Source organism: Morone saxatilis, unplaced genomic scaffold (genome assembly GCF_004916995.1).
Source record: "Morone saxatilis isolate NCDOM2014 unplaced genomic scaffold, NCSU_SB_2.0 Contig17, whole genome shotgun sequence".
In the NCBI taxonomy this organism is placed as follows: domain Eukaryota; kingdom Metazoa; phylum Chordata; class Actinopteri; family Moronidae; genus Morone; species Morone saxatilis.
In genome coordinates this window covers 9,776,358-9,799,579 of record NW_023339729.1, presented here as the reverse complement: position 1 = coordinate 9,799,579, position 23,222 = coordinate 9,776,358, and the positions used below count along the sequence as shown (strand labels likewise).

The 23,222-nt window shown below is 39.0% G+C and overlaps 1 protein-coding gene across 1 annotated transcript in view; it reads right to left on the bottom strand.

The window, feature by feature from the left end:
• rbm20 (RNA binding motif protein 20) overlaps positions 1–23,222 on the bottom strand; it is a 46,782-nt gene that overhangs the window by 11,902 nt on the left and 11,658 nt on the right. The window contains exons 2-5 of the mRNA XM_035660862.1: positions 5,066–6,101; positions 3,675–3,739; positions 3,136–3,245; positions 2,144–2,244 (exon numbers count right to left, since the gene is read on the bottom strand). Of these exons, the coding sequence (XP_035516755.1) occupies positions 2,144–2,244; positions 3,136–3,245; positions 3,675–3,739; positions 5,066–6,101 (1,312 nt within the window). The remainder of the gene's footprint in view (positions 1–2,143; positions 2,245–3,135; positions 3,246–3,674; positions 3,740–5,065; positions 6,102–23,222) is intronic.

The window sequence follows — 23,222 nt, the reverse complement described above, 5'->3', positions numbered from 1 at the left end:
TTTATTCTCAGATCTTAAACACATTTCTTTATAAGTCCCAGTATGTCTAACTACAACTATATACAGATCAGCAGATTATATATATATATATATATTCTATTTAAATGCAATTCGTTAATTTCTGTGAAAATCCCAAAATTAATCTTACGTTGTTTACAACTTCAAATTAAATATTACCATTTAGAAACTGTGTATTATCTTTAATGCAATATTGTGTTTTAATGGAAATGGAGACTGGACTGGACTAGTTCATGTCCGGCTATAGTCTACAAGGCATTTATTAATTGATTGAAAATGACTGCAATTTAGATTCTGTATCATGATTGTGATTAAATAGATTGTGATAATATTTATTGTACCCACCCCGACAATATACTCTATGTTTTGGACAAAGAAATTGATGTTAAGGGTTGGTAGAGTATAATTCAAGAAGTTAAGAAAACTGCAGCAAAAATACATAAAGTGTGCACCGTGCAAGTCTGTACAGTGTGTACAGTACGAGTCCGTCTACAGGTATGTGCTCCTGCATTGTATACGTGTTAATGCTCACTGACTGTTGAAAGCTGCATGCTGGGCACCACAGTAGGCTTTCTAAAGGGGTTTGCTGGGGCTAATTTTCACCTCGCTCATCATCTGCACTGTGCTTTTCAAGAGACCTGCCTTCATGATGGATGCCTAACAACAGCTGCTGTTTTTCAACCCTTGTCAATAGCCTGTACAAGCAAACTGACTGTACAGCAGTAGTGACAGATAAACTCTCAGAAATACTCAGGGATTAATTGGAGCCGGAGAAAACAATTTTACCTTTGTTCAGTTATTGGTAACCCTACACATTCCCACATTATATTTGTACCCTCTACTGTAATCCAAGGGATACATTTAAGTATGCTTAAAAATAGATTAATACTTGATGAATAAGCATCTGTCTATACAATATGGATGAGACACTCTGGACTAATAATAGTTATTTGTAATGTCCCTGTAACTTGTTGTTGCTGTACAACGTTTTAATTATTTTTTACGTCACCACAACAGCTCTTCAGCAGCTCTTCACCAGCCTTTTCAAATCAATGTCCACAACACTTGTGTCCAGTCATAGTGATTACATGATGGCTTTGCTACATGTATAAATACAGTAAGAAAAATAAATAAAATAAAAAAAGCTGAAGCACAAATTAAGTTTTTCATTTAGCTCCGCAGTGACAGTCTATCTGTGATAAAGTTGGAGCTTGTGTAGACAGCTGCTACTTAACATTTAACTGTTTCTGTTACATAAATATTTAAAGAGATGGTTGAGTGGTGTCCGGTTTAAACACATTTTTACAGGAGGATTCACAAAAAAATGTGAAATGTGTGTCCCCCTGCCTAAATGTGAACTGATTCATCAGTTAATGTAATTATCAATAATCAAAATTATCAAAAAAAAGTATAAAGCAGCATAAAACACATACTAAAATCACAAAGTATGAATAATTTTATAATTATCAATACAGAAGCTATTATGCTATATATTCCCATTTTAACTTCCAGCCAGGGGTTGAATAATCATTAAGTGGTAAAATAAGGATAGGCCTACATGAAAAATCTCTACACATAGTTTCTAGACAGCATTGTAATGACACAACTTGCCAAGCTATCCAGTTGAGTGGAAACAAGTTGTCAAGCCCAGACAAAGCCTCCTGTTGGGCCCCAGCAGCTGTCAACAAGGGGATCTGGGTCCATTCATGATACAAAACACATTCGGGGTCCATTCATTATGCACCTCAAACACTTTTCCCTCCTGCTAAGCTACAAAATCTTTAACGATACGTGGAAGAAAAGCAGTAAAAAGAAACAAAATTAGAGATAAGATAAGATATAATAACATATCAGTCTGACAATCTTACTTTGAACCAAATAACACAGATGAAAACTGGTCAGTGCCCTCCGAATGTGCTGTTATGGGAGTCATTGATGCGAGTCAAATATTAATCATTTATTGCTTTGAACATGAAACAAGATAATCAAGGTTTACCGGATTCAAGTTCTACGTTGACAGCTGTTCCCTAATCACTAGTATTCTTGAAAGCCTGTCACAGAATTTGCTTTATATGTCGAGGGCAAACTCTAATAATCCTGAGAAAAATTCATACATTTGTCTGACCTTTGACTCTGGCTGGTGAGAGGAAAATCCGGTGTCTGACATGGGATAAGTCTTCATGGCTGCAGCTGGTAAGTATGATGTATTGGCTCCTGAGGATACATCTGTGGAAAATTGAAATCCTTATATAGTAGACATTTGTTGATTCAGTGTTATAAATATTACCTACAAAGTGTATCATTCTAAATCATTATTTGTTTATTTTACGCTTTCAGTAGTTTCTTTGTTTAGTTTTAATTCGTTGAATGTGCTGTAATTATAATAATATTACTTCAGGATCTCTCTACAGTGGCCCATGGTGCTGGCTTACTACAACAGTTGTGTCTTGGGTTGCTCAGAAGAGCATATGAAGGAATTTTTCCTTCTTATTTATAGTTATTGTTTATTGACGTTTAAACAATATATTTAAACAATGAACAGTAAAAGAATAAGAATCAATAAAATGTAACATATGTATGTTCTCTGAGTGAAGAGACTATCCCCAACCTGCGGCTGCTCGAAGACCCTGTCCATGAGAATTGTGACCAATGAGAATTAGCTGCAAAGGCTCTTTCATGCTGTCTGCAGCCACCCACAAGTGGTAATATTTATAAGTAATTATACATGAAGGAATACATAAGGGATACAGAAAGGGATATAGATACAGGGTGGACAGATACTATTGACTTCATAAAGAATAAGTACTGTTTGTTTCTGTGTAGAAAAACACTCGACGTGGCATCAGCTTTGTGGGTTCATTATAATATGCAGACCAAAAGTGTTGTGGTCCACAATATTTTGTATTTCAAAACACTTTATTCTAACAGCATAAATCAATGTATCAAAATACACTGTGTCAAGTTATAAAAACACGTTGCCTCATACCCTCACGTAACTCTAAAAATACTCTGAACTCCATCTATCACTCTATTTCACATATTCCAGTGATCTGAATAACGTCACTCTAACATCGATACTAAACAGGGACACTTGTGGTGACTAATGGGTTATCCTACCTTGACTAGGAGCAGAGTAGACCATGGAATTTGTTCCTCCGGTGTTCAGACCTCCATCAGAAGGCCTGCCGACAGCGTAGTGAACAGCTCCAGCTGATACTCCTGCGGAGCTGCAACAATCATAGAAGGCTGATTTTAGCTGCCTCTCCCCTGCCTTGCTCACTCATATCTTGTGACAGAGCTCATATTCATAGAAACATTAAGACAGCTGTATATAGAGCAAGGAAAAGGAAAATAAAATTCTTCCAGCACTCGAGAGAGACATTTGTTCTGAACTGAACAATACGGTTCTAAAGCTAAAATAAACAAAATCATATTTAAACACAGCTGCTAGGCGCGAGGGGAAATGGCCAAACCATGGTCAAGGATAATAATAAAAGCAAACACTGTAGGCTTCTGATTATTGTTAGATAAAAACGGAATAAACCACTAGTTTTGTGAAAATCTTTTCACTCAGTAGTAAAATGACATGCACATTTCACAAATTACAACCCACTTTAAACTCTGTCCAGTGAATTTGAGAGGCACAGATAACTCACCTCTCTTTTGTGTACAACATTCGGTTCTGCAGGTGTAGTTTTCCCTTCACATGCTGGTCCCAGTCCTAGAAACACACACATAAACACAGACCATCCAAACATAGACTCAAACAGCTTGGACACACTGAAGGCTCACTGCACGGTAGCTCTTATATGCCCCTTGTATAAGCTCACGGCTGAGAGCAATTAAAGAGACAAGATCTTAAATCAGTTAGTTAGTTAGTTAGCGGCTGCCCGTCAAATCAAAACATTTAACTACAGTATATCAGTTAGTTTCAGGATGAATTTCAAACTACTTGGGGATTGGACTGCCCGCTTGCTCATTCTCAACTGTCTTTTGTTAATAAAGGTCCTATATTGTAGAAAGAGATTTTGTGTCTTTTTTTTTATTATAAAGCAAAATGTGCCTTTAAATGAGCCAAAAGCACCATAAGGTTGTGATGTCACAGCTATACAGTCAGCACTCTCAGCCATGCTTCCAGCTCGGCCCACCCAGACCCCCTTTTTTTTTTTCCTGGCTTTTACGTCTTTAATGGATAGAGACAGCTGAAGGTAGACAGGCAAGGGGGAGAGAGAGAGGGGATGACATGTAGCAAAGGGCCACAGGTTGGATCTGAACCCAGGCTGCTGAGATAAGGACTAGGCTTTTGAACATGGGGCACGCTCTACCAGGTGAGATACTGGGGCGTCCCTTTTGTTGTGGTTTAAAACATTTTTAACACCAAGCGGCCATTCTGTCAGGGAGCTATCGAGCTACAGGCCGGAAAAAATGTTGACGCTGCACAATCGCTGGATGTCAGGAAGCCAATGTCACAGCCTTCCCACATTTTCTGGTTTTCCCTCTGATGTCCTCTGGCTGCTTTGACACAACTCTGTGATTTAAGGTTACAGATTTTTCTGTAGCTAAAGTAGCGGCTAACTCCTGCTAACTGTAATGCTAGCTGCCGTTAGTTAGCAGATTAGGTAGCCGCTAACAACAAGTAAAGCTTTCTGCCAATCAGGGAACTGAGACAGAGTGGTCAGAGGACATCAGAGACCATAAAATATGATCCAGTTTCATCAAAATCAATTAATAAAGTTGTGTTTTTGTACAGAGACCAAGCCCCCAGGAGCACTCTGCCAGTGTCTATTGCTGCAGCGCTCATAAGCACTTTTAAACTGTGAATCATGTAAAGCTACTCTAGTGGAGTCCCAGAATAAAAATATAGAGTTTGAAATTATAGAATTACAGAGCATAATAAATAATAAAGTTAAGGTGTGAGCAGATGAATGTTACATTTGGAGGTTAATAACTTTCCTTAGCTTCAGGTATTCTACAGCTACAGTATTCTTAGCAAACTCCTTATACATTTACACACATGCATTTATGTTCTGACTGATCGTTCGTTCACCTTGAGATTGTAGACCTTCTTGTCACAGATGCTACACTGGTGTGGCAGTTGCGTGGGTGTGACAGCATGGTAATCGTTGACTTGATAAGGCTGAAGTGTTCGGACACCTGAAGATTGGTTTTCCTCGCTTCCATGCAGGGGCTGGTAGCCCCCAAACCCCTGTGTGCCACTTGGACCGAAGGAGGAAACCCCACTACTGGGATTGAACTTGGGGTCAGGGGTCGGCTCCTCAGGGTTATACAGTTCCGTTCTGGACCGAATTGGTTGTCCAGCTGCTGTCCACACGTTGGCAGCATTAGAAACCATATCCGCCTTTCCAGTGTGACTCAGGTTAGCAGGGAATTTCCATTGTTCCTTATGCCCAGTGGAGTTATAAACATTCATGTTCTGCTCATTAACACTGAACCCAGTTTGGTGCCCCAGCATATCCTGCCCACAGAAATCTCTCTGGAAGCCAACACTGTTCATGTTTTTTGCTTGAGTGTTAATCGCTGAGTACTGCCCATCACCAGCCGTGGCTGATGCTGCAGATGTCCCTCCAACTAAGTTGTACTGAAGACGCCTGTCGGTATCAGAGGGGTAAGCTGACCCTGACTTTTTACCATATTCTGCACCATGTTGACCCACTGTGCCCCCTCCACCAGGATGATTTAATCTCACATTTCCTGGGTTTTGGTTGAATCCCCCACCCACCAAGGTACCCAAGGCTGAATTTGCAGAGGGAAAACCTAGCACCCCTGTGGGGAAGGCACCCTGAGGATTCCCAACCATAGTCGTAGTCCGTAGCTGATTGAACAGGGGTTGGGACATGGCGACATTTGAAAGAACCTGATTGAGAACAGTGGCAGCAGTGGCTGTATTGCCCCCCTGAGCCAGTTTGAGGCGATGGAGGGTAAGCTGGGCCTGGAGCTGAGCGAGCTGGAGGCTGGCTGGGGTCAGAAAGAGCTGCTGGTTCTGCTGCTGAGGCCCTGCTGGCAGCTGGCCCCCCACCTGAAGGGCCTTCTTATCGCTGCTGTCCACAGGCACCGCACTGATGCTATAGAGAAAAACAAAACAACACATTCTTTAGGAATCTAGGACAAATGCAATTGCCTTGTTAGAGCTCACACAGAAGTTAACGGCTAATGCTTGTGTCTATCATCATATGCATGCTCCTGACTCAGCCGTTCTGAGTTTCCAGCCCAAGAACTGTTATGACACAAGTTTGATACACAGCATCAGTTGCATGTATCCAGCCAGTGTAAACTAGAGGAAACATGAATGTAGAGACAACGCCAGCAGGAACCAATAGGACTGAGGTCGGGTGGTGGTAACATTAAAATACAAACTATTTTTATCTTGGAACTCAGCAATTAAAGTTTTCAAGTTTTATTCCAAGTTTGACATTTTTTTATGTCTCCATACATTAGTAGCATGTAACACAGATGTTTTAGCTGCAGTAAGTGTTTATGCTTTGTGAAAACTACCAAACAATGACCACTTTTGTACAGTTGGAAAGCATTAATGAACATGCGGCTCTGCTAACTAACATAAGAATTACAGGACTAATAAATATTACTTGTAGTACAAAGAGGCATTTAATCAGCACTTCACTGCTTTCCTGTTCTTTTTGACATTACCTGTAGTTTCTGCTCCCCACATCCACACAATTCTGTTCCTCACAGCTAGCATAAGCAAACAAGGCAAATCTTACAAGTTATCAACTAACAGATGGTCGGCAGTTGGACACAGCCATCGGCTGGCTGTCAGTGCTGCAGGGTTTAGGATAAACCAAAGGAAATAATCAGTGCCAAGAGGTATTATGCAGCAGTTTGCAACTGATGAAGTTGCTATCTAACTTTACAAAGCCTTTGTTTATGGTCAGCAAATGCATTTTCCTTTGGTTATATGGCTGATAAAAGAAAGAAAAGAAAGGAGGCTATGTCAGCTGATAAGCAAAGCAAATGTTCAATATTATGACTTGCAATGTTCCCAGAATATCTTATATATTATTATTTCATAGTTTTTTTTCAGTCGCTATGAACCACTACCCATGACAGTATGTTAGCTGCCGCTGTTTAATGTGAACAACAGAGCAACAGTGAGAAGGCTCACCATGGCAACACGGTTGTCTGTGTAAACAGTAGAACTCTGGACAATGGTTTAAGAAGACTAAACTGGTAAACAGGTCGACATGGCATAATGTAGCAAAGGATGTGGACTCAGGAATACTGAATCCTGGTGTTCTCAACTCCTGTCTGTCTCCTGGTTTCAAAGATATGACTGTCTAGTTTACTGACATGAAAACTAGTAAAACTGACCTATTAGGCCAATGAACTCCTAGAGAAGTTCCTCCTTAGCTTCTCCTCTAAGAACACAGAGATAGTAGACAGCAGCCTCCCTAGACCAACTACATTGTATCACTGGACTGGCACATGCTCGCTGCTTGCTGCTCTCGCTACCTTTAAGGCTGACAACATCAATACAGTGTGTTCAAACCAGAGCCATCACATATAAGGCAATGCAAATGAAGATTAGAGGGAAATAACTTTCATGTCACTCTCATGCTACTTTTAGTGTGTGATTTTTTCAAAGAGAGGACATTTTCATTCAGCCAGCTAGATTTACACACAACATAGACCCTTTTCACAGCAGCCATTTTCACATGAAATAGTAGGGTAATCAGAGGTGTTACCAATGACAGTAATTAATGTTTCGTTCCATCTAGTGTAGCAGAGCCATTCCAATTTCATTAGTAACACCTGCGTTTACACTATTCTAGAAGCTCTGCCGTCTTCAAAACCATTTCAATAACCTCTCACCAACATATGTAAAAATATAGATTTCTTTCTTATTGAATAAAAAGAGAGTTGATTAAGTAAAAGAGGGACAACTACTGCAGAGCACAGTTCAAATAGCTGCCTCATTTCCCTACGACTGTAGTGTACTGTACAGCAGCTTCCTACAACACGAACTGCTGTAACTGAACCACTCAGAACCACATCACCCACTAGTCCTATGACCCTGTTTGACTGGTCTGTCCTTTCAATTTCTGATGAATGGTCTCACATGCTGTCTAAACTTAGTCTACTCAACTGTTCATCACATTATCTATGTTAAGCACCTGACACTGCTCTATCTAGCCACTGCTCCTACCAGTCCAACAGAAAGGTGACAGACCAGCAGGGGTAGGCAACATTTGGCTCCGGAGCCACATGTGGCTCTTTAGCCTCTCTCCAGTGGCTGCCTGTGGCTTTGACAAAAGATAATATGGAATTGAATAATGTATTTTTTTTTTTTTTTTTACAATTTTTTATTTATTTATCATTGTTTATCATCTAAAGTGATTCTGTGATTTTGTCAACAATAATGAGCTTCATATGTAACATTCTGACCTGGTGCCTTTTGCTTTATATTTTGTAGAACCTCAATAGCTTTGGCTACTAGTCTTGAGTCTTCCTAGCAAGCCTAGCTTTCCAAATCTGAATATAGAAAAGTCTTAAAGGAAAATAAAGAATTTAATAGTGCAAGGACAGATTTGTTTGCATTCACAACCAACGCTGCTGGCTTACCAGTATGTTTGATCTGCAGCAAGAAATTAGCATTATAAGTCTCAAATATAATTTGTAGCTCCAGACATATTTATTTTCCTTTTGGACAAAAATAGCTGTTTTGATAGTAAAGGCTACTGACTCCTGTTCTAGAAAAAGATCTGGATGCCATGGATACCAGAGACACTGACGGACAGGAATGGTTATTTGTGGTCATGTTTAAGCAGGTGCTTGTTAAAAGTTTGTACGGCACATGTGGAGAGTTTGGTTCTAAAACAGGCTTTGGTTGTACTTCTTAAATATAAGTCTTGCAGAGGATTGTCACCACCGGGGATGCGATGCGGTCTTGCGATTATATTGCCACACCATAAACTCATCACATCACAACCGTCACTCGTATTCCTACTGAGCTATAAACTATCCTGCTGTGGACATATGGTCCTGAAATCACACCCCTGAGATAGAAAATGAAAACTCAAACAAACAATGTAAGTTTAGAATTTTGAGATGACATAAATACTGTAACTCACTTAAGACTTAATGTTAAGATATTGCATCTATTCATAGGTTTTTACAGTTTTACAGCATGTGGTGCAATTTCAGTTGATTTCTACCGGTCAAATTCACAATGTGGTGTAATGGCTGACAAATAATTATGACATCAATATAACTTTGCTTTCAGAATAGTTGTTCCATTTACTAGCCATACTCTATATTATGGCTTACTACCATAATATTTATCCAATCAACTCTGACAGAGACTGGAGGCTACTCACCAGTTAAGACTTAAATCTGACAGGGTCAACTTCCAATAAGATCATTATGAATTTTAGACTAAATACTAAAAATATAAATTATTGTAGGTGTATTCGATCCACTGAAGCCTAACCCTTTTCTAAAACAATTTTAGTATCCTGGATATGATATGTATTTTGGAGTGGCTGAGATGATGAGAAATCATGACAAACCTACAAAAGACAGATCAGAAACCTGGATACTGTTGTGATCATGTAAAGGGATATCAATAACCAGGATTTTCATGTTCCATGTAAATGAATTATCCTGAATATGAGCAAAAACAGAATAAGACTAAAAACGCGGGTACTCGTGGGCATGTAAACATAACCTTACCTTTACGAAAACCTAATTTAGGGCAACTTCAGTAGGATAACAAGAAGGAATTGTGGGTGGTGATTTGTAAACACAACAATCAAAGTGGGCCCCTCATCCCCAGCTCAACGACACCAAAAGTACCTCCTGTATACGTGCTTACGATCTGGCACCTAGTCGCTAAGTTCCCTGCATGCTGTTATTGGCTGGGAGCTACGCACCCACTGTCCAAAGGTTGACGCCCAGAAACATCCTGAACACAGCAGAATCAGACAATAAAAGCAGAGGGCAGGGTCTCTGCAGATATGTACAGACACTGACACACTTTAGTGATCCATAAGGGATGACGAGAGTAATTATTCTTATACTACATCTACACATTATATTTTAGGAAAATCCAACTCATTCTGCCTAAAGCATCCAATGGGTGTTTTTGCATAGTTTAGGTGTGTATGCACTTGCAATAGATAATACAGACCTATAATCATCCAAAATCACGTACCACAGTCACAGAGTCTACAGAATTACACATGCAATTATGATAACTGACTCACTTTGGACAATGACAGTCCCCAGTTTCACTGTCGATTGTACCCACTCTTAAGTGAGCAAGCATGCTGATGGAGAGATACACTTACACCATTCCAGCCTATGACTCAAAGCTATAAATACTAGAGCTGCCCTCCGCCATCCCGACACACAGTGTCCTTAATAGACTAATATGGACTCTTGGGCTCCTGGCAAAGTGTGCTAGACACTTCAGACCAATCTTGTGGTGAAGAGAGGAATATAGGTGTCAATAAACTGCAACCAGGTGTGAAAGAGTAACACAGGAGATTATGTAGATAAGAATGACAAGAGACAAAAGCTTGTTCATGAAATTCACCTCAGGGGGTGAGGCCCTTGTGGCGGATTGTAATTTGTGATATTGGGCTTTATAGATAGAATAGACTTGACTTAAAATCAATTATGAATTAGATCATTCTTCAGTATATACTTTTTTGCTCTTCGTACTAAATGACAAATTGATAAACTCAAAACGAACTCTTAAAACAGACCAGGGATCTGCTTTTGTTTGGTCTCTGCGTTTGGGGATGAGTAATCATGTTATTTATGCATCATCTACTCTTTTTACCACACAGTTGAAGCACACAGCTTTTTAAAAATGTCATCACTGACATGTCAGTTGCCGAGCAACCCAGAAAGCTTACTTTCAAGAATATTGCTATTTTATTAAATTCAGGAAACTCAGTAGCAGACAAAAACAAATTATTCAACAAATCTTTAAATTGCCAGAGATTACAGAGGCAACAATAAAAGTCTCTATTGTTGGATACCAAAAGGAAAACTGTTGTAAATTCTTAAAAACATCATGTTTATGATCAGAATATGATATATAGAGCTAATTTTTAGCTGTGATGTTTTGACCATTCAATGTTTTTATTTTTTCTCATTTCTTTTTCAAATATAATCCCAGACTGTTTTTGTTACTGTTACTGTTACCATACTCTACTTTTCACAATCAAAAAAAGCCTCTCAAAGCCACGTCACAGCACAGCTTCTTTGCCAACAGAAAGCATTAGCTCAGTCATAAGAATAGATTCATGAAGTCATTTAAGAGCAAATTGTAAATTTACATGCCTCAAGGTACATGATTAAAAAACAATAAAGTACACAAAGTATTAAGGACAGGATAAAACAAAAATCATACCAGGTTTGAGTTATTTTAGTGAACGTACGGCATCAAATGTGTGTCCATTGTTATCTGTAGAGCACAGAGTACTGTACTTTCCCACCTCACAATGCTTAAACCTGCAACTCAAGAGGCTTAGAAAGAAAATACTGGAAGTCTAGTGAAGTAAAATGATATATAGATCATATCTATTAAAGACAAAGCTTCCAGTGTATAATGTAGGAATCTTTATGAGGTAAAAGTGATGCCTGACTTGGTTTCAAACAAGAACGTACATTTGTCCATTTGGCTGTATTCAGGCTTTAATCCAAAAAACTTTTTAATTCTTTCTGGCACATAACGCAACTTCCGTTTTTTCTAATTCTGCCCGGCCAGAGTAAATCTTTCTTAGTTTTACCACGTTTTACAAAGTATATACTAAAAGAACATCGGGCAGCGTAAACCTTTACGCTGCTTGATAATGTGATAATCTGCATTGGAACTCAGATGTAGGTCTCTTGATTAATTAGTAAAAAGACAACTATAATAACATTTCTGGAATTTGTTAAACAAATAATCTCATATCATGGAGAAATGGCTGCAATGTTTGAAATTAGTATTTAAGCCTGACAACAAAATGTAATAGTTGTAGCGTCCAGCAGGAACACCACTGAACCTTTCCTGTCCAACAAAGTATCCTACAAGCATAACATCACATCGCCATGTCCAGTTATGTGTGCATATTATTAATTCATGATAAAAAACAGCTCTTGTTAAGATAACACAATATATATGATACAATTCCACAATGAACAAAAGACTAAAGATAACAATTAAATCTGAAGATTTACTGTCAACATTTGACAATTATAACAGACAAGAGTGATTCACCGCTGCAATCTCTAGTTTTCAAAAATAGGAAAGAAAATAATGGTTTCGCTTGAGGATACATCCCCAACTTTCAACTTTAAAGTTAAACATGCATATGTTTACACACATATACATATATATGCCACATTATCCTCCCCCCAAAACAACAAAACAAAACGAAAAAACCCACACACAGTTTCACAAAGATCAAAGACAGCGAGCTCCGTAGACACAACAAAACGCCACATGGGCCTAATGAATCCACAGAGACTCATCGGAGGAAGTAACAATTTAGAGGAAGGATCCAAGTCCAGTCCAGCAACAGAAGAGCCCTTCACTGAGACAATGAGACATCCAAAAAAAAAAAACCAACCAAAAAATGTCTAAACACACTGCAGCTGCACCATAGACAGTTTTAAATCCTGCCTCTATGGGATCCCCAACACAGGACAGCTGACAAGACTTACCACCACAGACACTGCATTACAACAGACTAATACTGATAAAGCACAGGAGCTATTGAAGAAACACACCAACCTTAAAAAGAACAGGCAGCGGTGGTCCAAGTTGCACCTCTGACACTAAACTCCACACTGCTTCTCTATAGCCTGACCTCTGCTCAGCAGCTGAGACTGACGTATGTCTCTACCCTCTAACATGACGACTAATGCTAGCACATGTACATTAGCATAACATCACCGCCAGTGGCCTTCATCCTATGTGATTGACGCTGCTTCCCTGTGTTACTGACCACTGGAAAGGCAGAGGAGACGCATGTGATGAAAAGTCACAAGTGGTCAGCATGTGTGTGTGTGAGGACGGGGGTAGACCAAAACATAGGGAGCAAAGTATTTACAGAGGAGGCCTTGGTGTAGTGCTGTGCAATCCTAAAGCTGTTGCGTCCACAGGGAGAGTCGGTAGTCAGGTTCAAAGTGGTGGCAAAATGTCTGATTACTGCTGACCTACAACCACATACATCTTCTGTCCCAACATATGTAATATATAAAATCAAATATCCGGTCCCTCCTCTCAAAGCTGTAAGAATTGCATATTCTTTAAAGAACACCAAACAATATGTCAATTACAGATATAGTCCATTTAGTTTGTCGGGCAAAATGGTTTTAATTGAGTCTTTCCTGGCAGTGATTTTTATTTGTTCCTCTGTTTGCCTCGTGCATACAGAGCATAACGTAATGTCTGCAATCATCTCGGCCACAGTGAACTAGATAACAACAAAGTGTCAATGGATCCTTCAGCTCTGTGGAACTGTTTATACTGTACAAGTATGCTCCTTCTGTACTTTCAAAAATGCTCCAATGCCACCAACTAGTCAAAAAGGAAACATGTAAAGAATGTTTGAATCTATTTTACTGCTCAGGGTTTTATGTGACATAACTCTTTGCAAGTCCTGACATTTGCTGCGCTTGTAAAATATAAAATCAATTTTGAAAGTATCAAGAAGCTGCCCTCCATTTTACTGTATCGGTTATTTTTCCTTTGAACATTCAACAAATAAAACAAATTCAAACCTTGAAAAAAAAGGTGTGTTTATTGACCAGAAAGATGCAAGGAACTGTTAGCATAATTTTCAGATACATTATTTACAGTAAAGTCAATAAATCAACTCTTGAGTCTTCTGTATGAATGACAAAGAAATGATAAATATGTTCATAGGAAAGGAAGAGTAGAAGAGTGAAAATTGTACTTCAGACAAGTGGGAAGAGAATTTTAAATATATGTAATATGTGTTACACATTCAGCTGAATCTATAAAATTGTTAGGTAGATAAAAGATGATATTACCACTCTGAAATCTACATGTGAAACCACATTTCTAACAATTATGCAATGATATGCAGTGATATATATAATATATGTGGAGTTGTTGTGAACTGACTGAACTTATTTTGAATGATAGATCTAATTTCTGCTTTCTCTTTAAGAGGGGATGTTTCAAACCCACTGCAACCAGAGCAGCAGTTTATTTTAATTTTTTTCACAGATTTAAGCAAATTAAATGTTCTTTTTGTTTTTCCATTGACAGGATTCCCTTCTTTTTTATGTGTAGAAAATAATATGATGGTCTTTTCTTTTCAGGTGAATCCTAATTACTTCCCATTTAATATAATTTTAAAAATTGCAATAATATAATACTGTTATGTTTGCATACACTTGTAATTAATTTCTCTTTCTGTTTTTGATATACTAATTTATAAAGGTGACGTTCGGAGTTTACTTCTATGTTCCATCACTCCTCAGATAAAGAAGGCAATAAAATTAAATTAGAATATATTATTCCCATGTTATTCCCGTTGGCAATATTTATTCAGAATTCCACAATATAGTCTTTTCAGTTAGACAAAAATAAACAAAACAAGTACACACTGTAAAACTGACAGCTATGCCACGAAAAAATAATCTCACAGCAAAACCTAAGTAAGCCTACAATTTCATCTACTGTAGCAATTATTTTTCTTTTCTTCCTTCTTCTATAGAGTCATCTGTACATTTTAGCAGCTGTAAATGTGCGCTTTACCTAAGCATACAAGCATTCAACTCCGAGGGAGGTATCATCATGACAGATTTACAGTCACTCCATCTGTTAGCATCACACCCAGACAGCAAAGAGAGAACAGGCTGCTTTTTATCCAGTGCCAATAACATAAGTGCTATATAATAATCAAAAGAGACATATATTAGTATTATTATTATTATTATTATCTCCACTACTGCAGTGAACTAATTTACACATGGAGAAAGAGGTACGATTACATCAATAACAACCACCACCTCTGGCAATGACAGACCATGTCATTGTCTGTCCAATACTGATACTAATGTTAACACAAATGTATGACCTTGACTGTATGATTATAATAAATCAGGGTTTCCACTCTTTCTAAGAGATCATTTTCCAGGCGCTTTTCTTGACAATACAGGATAGTTCTCACTCACAATGGTGGTCAGCATTTATGGGACACGTGTTTTAATGGCACACTTGCTGTTCTCAGCTTGCTTGCTATTTTTTGACTGCGGCTTGGGTGAGAGGCTAAAATATAATAAAACATTTTCAGGACAACATAGTTAATTTCCAGGATATTTAGTGATTTTAATCAATTTCCATGACTTGAAAACGAGTCCCTAAATTTCCAGGTTTCAAAGATTTTCCAGGACGTATGGGAACCCTGTTAATACATTATTTTGTATGTCAGGATATATTTTCAAAATGACATTTCTGAAATAGAGACCAGTGACATATCTTACTAAAGCTCAGAACCAACAGTCAAATACATTAAAAAATTCCTTATGTTAGTGTACAATGCAAAAACAAAAAGATATAATGCTGCTGTTTGGTCATACGTATTTTAGTTTATGTTGTTGAGTTTCACTTGAGGACAATTCTTTTGAGGCTTTTGTAGCTGATATGTGTTGTGATGCTGGTGCAGCTGTAAATGCAAGGTTGGTGGGTGGCTGTGGGAGTTTTTGATCCAAAACTACAGCTGGAAACAGAGCTTGAACAGCAGGAAATCACTGGCATTTATCTAAGACCATTTAACTCCTTGCTGATTTCACTCTTTAAATTGCATTAATCTATTTGTTTTTACATTGGACAGTATTATCTGTATTTGCTGTTTGCTGTTTCCTGCCACTGTGTGGTATGATAAGACAGAGTTTTTGGTCATGGGAAGGGGATCATAAAAAAAACACACACAGTATAGGTGTTTCATAAAACACTTTGTCTGTGGCCCACTAGGTGGTGCCATATATTGCCATAACTGGCCCCAGGAGGCCTGACAGGGAAGTATCAGCCTGCCATATGAGGGCACTGTGCTCATTATGATCAGCAGTTCCTATCCAGCCTGCTAGAATGGGAGTCACGCTGTTTACATTTGCAGGCAGAGATTTACATACTGTGACTCATAACATAATCTCAGTTTGGTTAGTCCCCTTTTTAATAAAATCAAAATGCTAGAGAGATACTTCTTCCAGTGCCCTATTCAGTTGGCCAAAATATATAGACAGAAGGCTCATTGCAAACACTAAATGCAGACAGCCACATGAACTTCAGAATACGTGACCTCAGACACTAATCAAGAGGAGACTTACTGTTCCCAATATGGCATAAACAGTTACTGACATTCCAGAGCCTTAATTTAACTTTTCAACAAATCGGACACGTATCCGCGGCCTGCATAGTCAACACATAGCCACCGTCGTGCCATGAGAGACGGTTTCATGGGGCGAGGTATGGGTGAGGAAGCAGGGTCAGCTTGCCTTGCTCCTCATTTGGCACAGTTGCAAATAGGGGTGGTTCCTGATTTATGGCGTCCTAGCAATGGGTGAAATATCTTGGCCACTGAGAAATAGGGTCTGGCTCCTCATGACCACCATAAGGCCGGCGCGTCCACAGTGAGGTGATCACTTTGATTCATACCATGTTTCTTTGATGGTGCTTGTAAAAAAGTCAGATTTATGCTGGGGATCAGTCATTGCGTTTTATGAAGCGATATCAAAAGGTAAACTAAAGTTTGTGAGGTAACCAGAATCGCATGTGCGTGGCATTGGCTTACCACTGTCAAATAATTTCACATGCCTGACATTGAGTCACTAAGTCGCACACAAATACACGTTACACACCGAGACATGCAAATAAAGCCTGAGAGGCTTACGCTGAAGAAACATTTTTCTCCACTTCTCTCTCACATGCACATGGTAGCTGTAGGTGATCGCGTTTCAACCATTAGGACAGCATAAAAGGGGATATTGGGGTCAAAGAGAAACATACGGGTCAAAGGAACCTTCTGACTTAACAGCTGCCTCCCAACTGTGGAACTTAAAGAGCATTCCAACAAATATGTCCCCCAACAGGAAAACTGCAATTAGTCTTCAGAGCTCTGCTGACAAAGTGCCCACTAGAGGACTTTAGAGTGACATCTGTTGAGGAGGGAACTTATTAAGAACTAAAATATCACTGGAAGCTTGATGACAAACCTCTAAAATAGAAAAGAAATGAGACTTAGGAGGAACGCTTTCCAATGGTGTAAAACACACAATATATAGGTTTCTTTCCTGGCCTTAAGATATGCTCACCGTTTTTCTAACCAGCATTGCTTTCAAATGTAAACCATAAATTCCAACGCCACCGTTTTTCTGACAGATTATCAACACTCTATTCTGGCCTATCGGGTGTTCTGTGGTCAGTTTTGATGAGTGCTGACAAGAGCCAAGAAAAGCCCTCCAGTTACCTGGGATCGGCTGACATTGAGTGTCAAACTGGGTGCTGAGAGCTGAGGGCCAGGTGACTGAGTCTCCACACAGCTTGCTTGGACTTTGGACAGAGTGACATCAGAGATCTATTTGGCTTGTCAAAGTTGCTCCCAGCAAAAAGAAGGATGGAGAATGCATAGGCTGAAGGGAAAGTCTAAACTTACTGCAGCTACAGCTCTTGTCACAGATGCCAAAAGTTTGACAAAAACAGCCCTTGTCCCTGAATCCTCAAGTCGGTCAGAAAAAACAAAAAAGAGGGAACAACATAAGAGGGAGAATTACAGGAAAATGATGATCAATAATGTGAAAAAAAAGACAGAATGTCATAAGCAAGTTATTGTAGTTTGGATTAGAGAAATATTTGTCAGGTAGGGATTTGAGCACAGGAAGTGTCACAAGACTCAGAAGTAAAGTAATATGAGGAGAGGGGGAAGATTGTGTTGGCTTTGACAACTGAGCCTGACCAGCCATTTTTCCTGCTGCTCTGAAATAGTTATTTATAGCTGCTGCTGGTGTAGACAGTAAATTTCTTTTTCACTGATGGCTGCTGTTCTGTCCAGTGACACATCTAAACTAATAAATAATAAAAAAAAATTCTTTATGGAATTCTGCAGTTCCGACTATAAACGTATAAAATGCTCCATTACATTTTCCACAGGCGTACTAATTTGTTATACTCGTGAGTAGTTGCAGTGTACAGTAAGGAACACCTAACTGGAGTCTTCCCTGACAGTGGTCAGCAACATTGGAGCTATATTGGGGTACAAGGTGACGTAGCAATGATTCCCACAACCCCTCCCTCGGTCCTCCTCCTTTCATATCACCCTCTCTCTCTGTTCTTACCTCACTCCCACTCTCCTCCATCTCTGTCCAAAGAAAGCATTGCATTTTACCATCTGTCACTGCTGCCGTGCTTTCAAATACCAATCAAACTCAGTTGCGTCATCACACTCACTGACTTCCTAACCAATGGCAGACCTGCTCCCTTTTCACCTCCCATCATTAAAAATTACTTCATTGCACTTGAGCAGCACTTTAGGGTTTCCTGCCCTATTTACTGTGTGTTCATGGGGAATTAGTAAAAGTGTAGATTTTCAAAACAAATCAAAATATAGGATGGGTGATCCAACATATTTATTGAGAGTAAACAGTCCCAGCACCACAGTGACAGGTGGTTGAACATGATTATCCAGGGAAATCCTGTGGTTCAAGAGACTGTTCAGGAAAACAAAATATTATAAATAAAATATCCTGTTCACTTAGTATAATATACACTAAATAAGCATTATATGGCCTAAATTATATTATACAGTAAAAAAAAGTTATTAAAAAATAGTTCTGACATATTAATACAGCAATAGACATGTTTCCACTTTTCAGTGTGGAAACTGAAAATTAGGGGCCCTCGGGTTCAACAAAATGCAGTGCTTGGCACAGAACTACTTTGAGAATGACAGACATAGTAGACTATATAGACTATCTCTGCTATTTTTTTCATGCATGTTCCTCGGTAATATTGGTCTCATGCAAATAGATCAGGGAATGATAATATGGCCTTCTGACTCCCATAAATAAGGTCAATATTTGGCACATTTAGGCAATCGCTGAAACGTTGAAATACAGTATCATCCTATTACCATAGCATGATAAATCAATCGACACACCACAAGGCAAAGAGGTGAAGATGATAGTCTTGTGAAGACAACAGATGGGTGAAACATTTAGGGGAAAACAGCCAGTGAAACACGCACACACATGGTGGACACAATATAGGTCTGACAGTGACCGACAGGGCACTGTGGCCATATGGCTCAACATGTCTCATCCTAGGAAGCTGCTGGCATCACAAACTACTCAAATAGCCATTAGTACAAATTACGCAAACAATGAAAGCAACTAAGCTCAGCAACTTTTCCAACAGCTGCTCTGCAGAACCCCCTAAATGACAGTTGAACAAAACGGGGTAAAGGAAAAAGAGAAAGTGGTCCAGCAAAACCCCAGTGTAAGTGAGAAATCCCCCTCAAAGCCGGTGAACAGAATGGGTTGGCTATGCCCTGGAGTAATGACCATCGAGGGATTTCTATGTGGAGACTGGTCATTGAAATAATACACAATCATAAAATAGAAACAATAAAATACTATTAATTTTGTGTTTTATCATTTTATGGCTACAAATGTCAGTATCAAGATCTGGCTTTATTTTCATGCACATATAAAATAAATCTAAAAATGAATTAACACTTTTACACACAGCAGCATCTGAGGCTGGAGCTGCCAGGCGGAAACAGATCTGAAGCAAAACAAAATTTGACATATTTCTTCAGAAAGTGCTCACCCAATATACGGGAAGTATGTAATTCAATGCTTCTGCAAAACAGTAAACTTTTACAAAGCCAGTATGAGATAGAGAAGTTTTAACTTCAACTTCTTCTAACAGTCTGCTAGGGGGAACTGGCAAATCCACACAGCGGGGAGGCAGGAAGGTTACTGCCCCGCTATCTTCACATTGATGAGTCACTGACAGCCGTATCTGAGCGGTTCCAGACCCACACACAAAAACATGCAACTGTATTATTTCATCGTTTGGTGCCTTCTTTCTTTAAAAAAAAAAAAACCCGAACACAACATGATGGCCAACGACATCAAAGAATGTTTTTTTAATTGCCAAGGCAAATTTAAACTTAAAATTGAACAATATATTAAATGTTAACAGTTTATAGTATATGTAAATATATTGATACCAATAAACACAAAACACTTGGATACAAATGTATATAACAAAATCAAATAATAAATAAAACCCAATCCAACTACAATAATTTAACACTAAATAATAGTTACAGTCAATTTTGAGTTGGTATCCTTTGTGTTCTACAAACTCCAGCTTCAAACTTAAGCAATTCTACAATTTACTAACTTGAGGAAAGGCTGCTGTCATCATCATCAGTGGTCTCTTTTATAGATATAAATGGCAAGTCATTATGACACATCTACTATTTATATGTACGCGAACCTTCACCCATGGTCACATGGGGTTGCACCAATGGTCGAGTACAGTCCAGGCTACCTGCTGCCGTAATGATGACTTGCGATGGTACACGTGCAGTGACGCCTGTGTTGGCTGTAAGGCCTGCTCTAGAGGGCAACCAGTTCATTGGACAGCTCTGGTACCAAAACGAGGCATCAGCCTTGTGATTGGGTCCAGTAATTACCAGTCGTATCAGAAAAGGGTGCCATGAAAAAAAACTCGCACTGCAGGTTTTAGCTACAGCAATTCCTGTTACTTTGATACACATGGAAGGTAGGCAACAGATTAATATCAGCAGTACACTCACAGCCAATTCCTTTATAAAGAATATATCAAAGGGTAGGTCAGAAGCCACAGTGCCTTCCCACCTCCCTGAGGTGCGACTGATAACCTGGGAGGTTAATCAACAGGAAGCTCTTTGGTATGGATTTTGACCTTGTGCTGACAAACACAGACCCTCCAGGCCCCGCCCCTCATCACACTGGGTATTTTAGGTGGCCCATTAGCATGCCTGATTTCTAATCTGTTCCTCAAACTGTCAGGCATGACAACACTGCTCTATTGTTTTATCTTTCTGTCTGTGTATGCACCTACACTGCTCTCTCGCTGTCTCTCTTCCTGTTTTTTTCTGTTTCACCCTCTCTGCCTTCCCACTTTCGTCCTCTCTTTAGCCATGCCTCCCCAGAGACACATGCAAACATAATTTCATCCGTCCTTGACACTTACTGATTGCGATAGTAGTGAGGCTGATAGCAAAAGCCAGGAATAGAGGTTGACGTAACATTGTTTCTACCTTGGAGCCAGCACCATGAATGTATGTTGGAAAATGGGGAGAAGTTGTATAGTTATCTTAGTAAACTCTTATTCCAAGTAGAGCCACAAACATGCACAAACTATGTCCATTACTCTAATATCTGATCTTATTATCATTGTTAGTTGGCAAGAGTTCATATAGTCTAATATACAGTGATTGTGAGTGTCAGCTGCTTCTTGTAGTAAAACTAGTGTACTTGTTTTACTTTGACAGTCTCAGCTGAAGCTTTACTTCTTGCGGTGGAGAAAAAAAACAATGTGTTATAGAAAGAAAGAGAGTTAAATCCAATAACCTGCATTAACAATTATAACATTGCTTTGAAAGCAATAATAATCCCTACCCCAACCAAAAAAGAAAAAAAAACTTGTTACAACACAACAATGACCATGCATGACCTAACCTAGTTTCAGAAGTAAATGTTTTAGTGTTATGTAAGGTTTGTGCTGACAGACAGTGCAGTGACTCACTCCAGACCCACAAACCTTTACATGAGTCACCACTACACCCAAAATATACTACATTTTGAACCCCTGCTGCTTCATACTTTTGAGACACTCAATGCGCTTAAATTTAAGAGGAGGATGAGCTTCATCACAGATCCGATTCTTGCAATGGCAGGAGGACTGTAGACTAAAAGCAGAGTCAGGGTATAAAGGCAGATATACTCCCAGGGAATGCTGCAGCCTCCTAATCTATAGGATGATGCTACATGTGCTCAACCGTGTGTTGACTGTAAGAATTGTTAGTGGTCAAATTAGTCAGATTTGGGTTTTCTCTTACCTGAAATAGCTGAATTTCCACAGAAAATAAAGCGCCTTCCTCATTACCACACTCCTGTGCTCTTAAGCAAGCCACTTAAACTCTAATTGTTCCAGAGGAGCTGGTCAGTAACCAGAAGATAAGACTGTGGTTGTATGACTGCTTTCTGGGACTTTCTGCAGTACCATAATTTAGTGTGATTGCACATTTCGCTATAAGGACCAAGGCTGTTGATATGTTCATTGACAGCAAGATAAACCAGTCAGTTTGTGTAGAAGCTCAATCGCTTAATTCCAGTATTCTGTTGATACTAGAGAATAGGGTTAAAAGATTTCAGCTAGATTTCTGCTGGAGAAAACTGATTTGTTGCACATGTGTACGTCTAAATAAGTGACCTTCCCATATGAACAGCGGAGAAAGAACAGCAAGCTATTTGTAAAATCCAATCACAGTATAAAAAACTCTCTACTGAGCCTGTTCTGTCACTGAGCCATTAGTCTAAAAGAGAAAAATACATTTATTTAATTAATATATATTTATAAAACTTTACTTGTAATGGACTTTAAATATACCAGTGTGATAGGTTTAGGGGGCATCTCTGATTACTGACCAGCTGCATGTAAATGCATGTTATGACCATTTTACTGCGCAGTACATAAACACATTCTCTAATTTCCTTTTCTCCCAAAAACCTGGAATCTTTTTTTTCTTTTGTAAAAGCAGTCGATGAAACATTTGACATTCAAAAATGCTAAGCTACTGTTACAGTGATTCATTATAAAATTACCTCAGTTTTATGAGTTGGGAAAATATATTCATAAATGACAGCCATTAACTCATTTATTATTATGGTGCAGAGAGTCTGGGGAAGTGTCATGGTTTTGGATTACAGGAAAGATAATACAAAGTGGGCTTGGTGACAGATTGAGTGGTTCTCACTGGTGGCAATGTGGTCTCATGAGAGTCACTCTTCCTATTGCCATCCTGCTCAGCCCATTTAAATCTAATCCCTAAATGTAAATCTGTTCCCAAGTTCTGTAAGATCCCACTGGTGTAAAATCTGCGGCTAAAGTGCGAAATAGCTTAAGGGAAAAGTGGTGAGGTTAA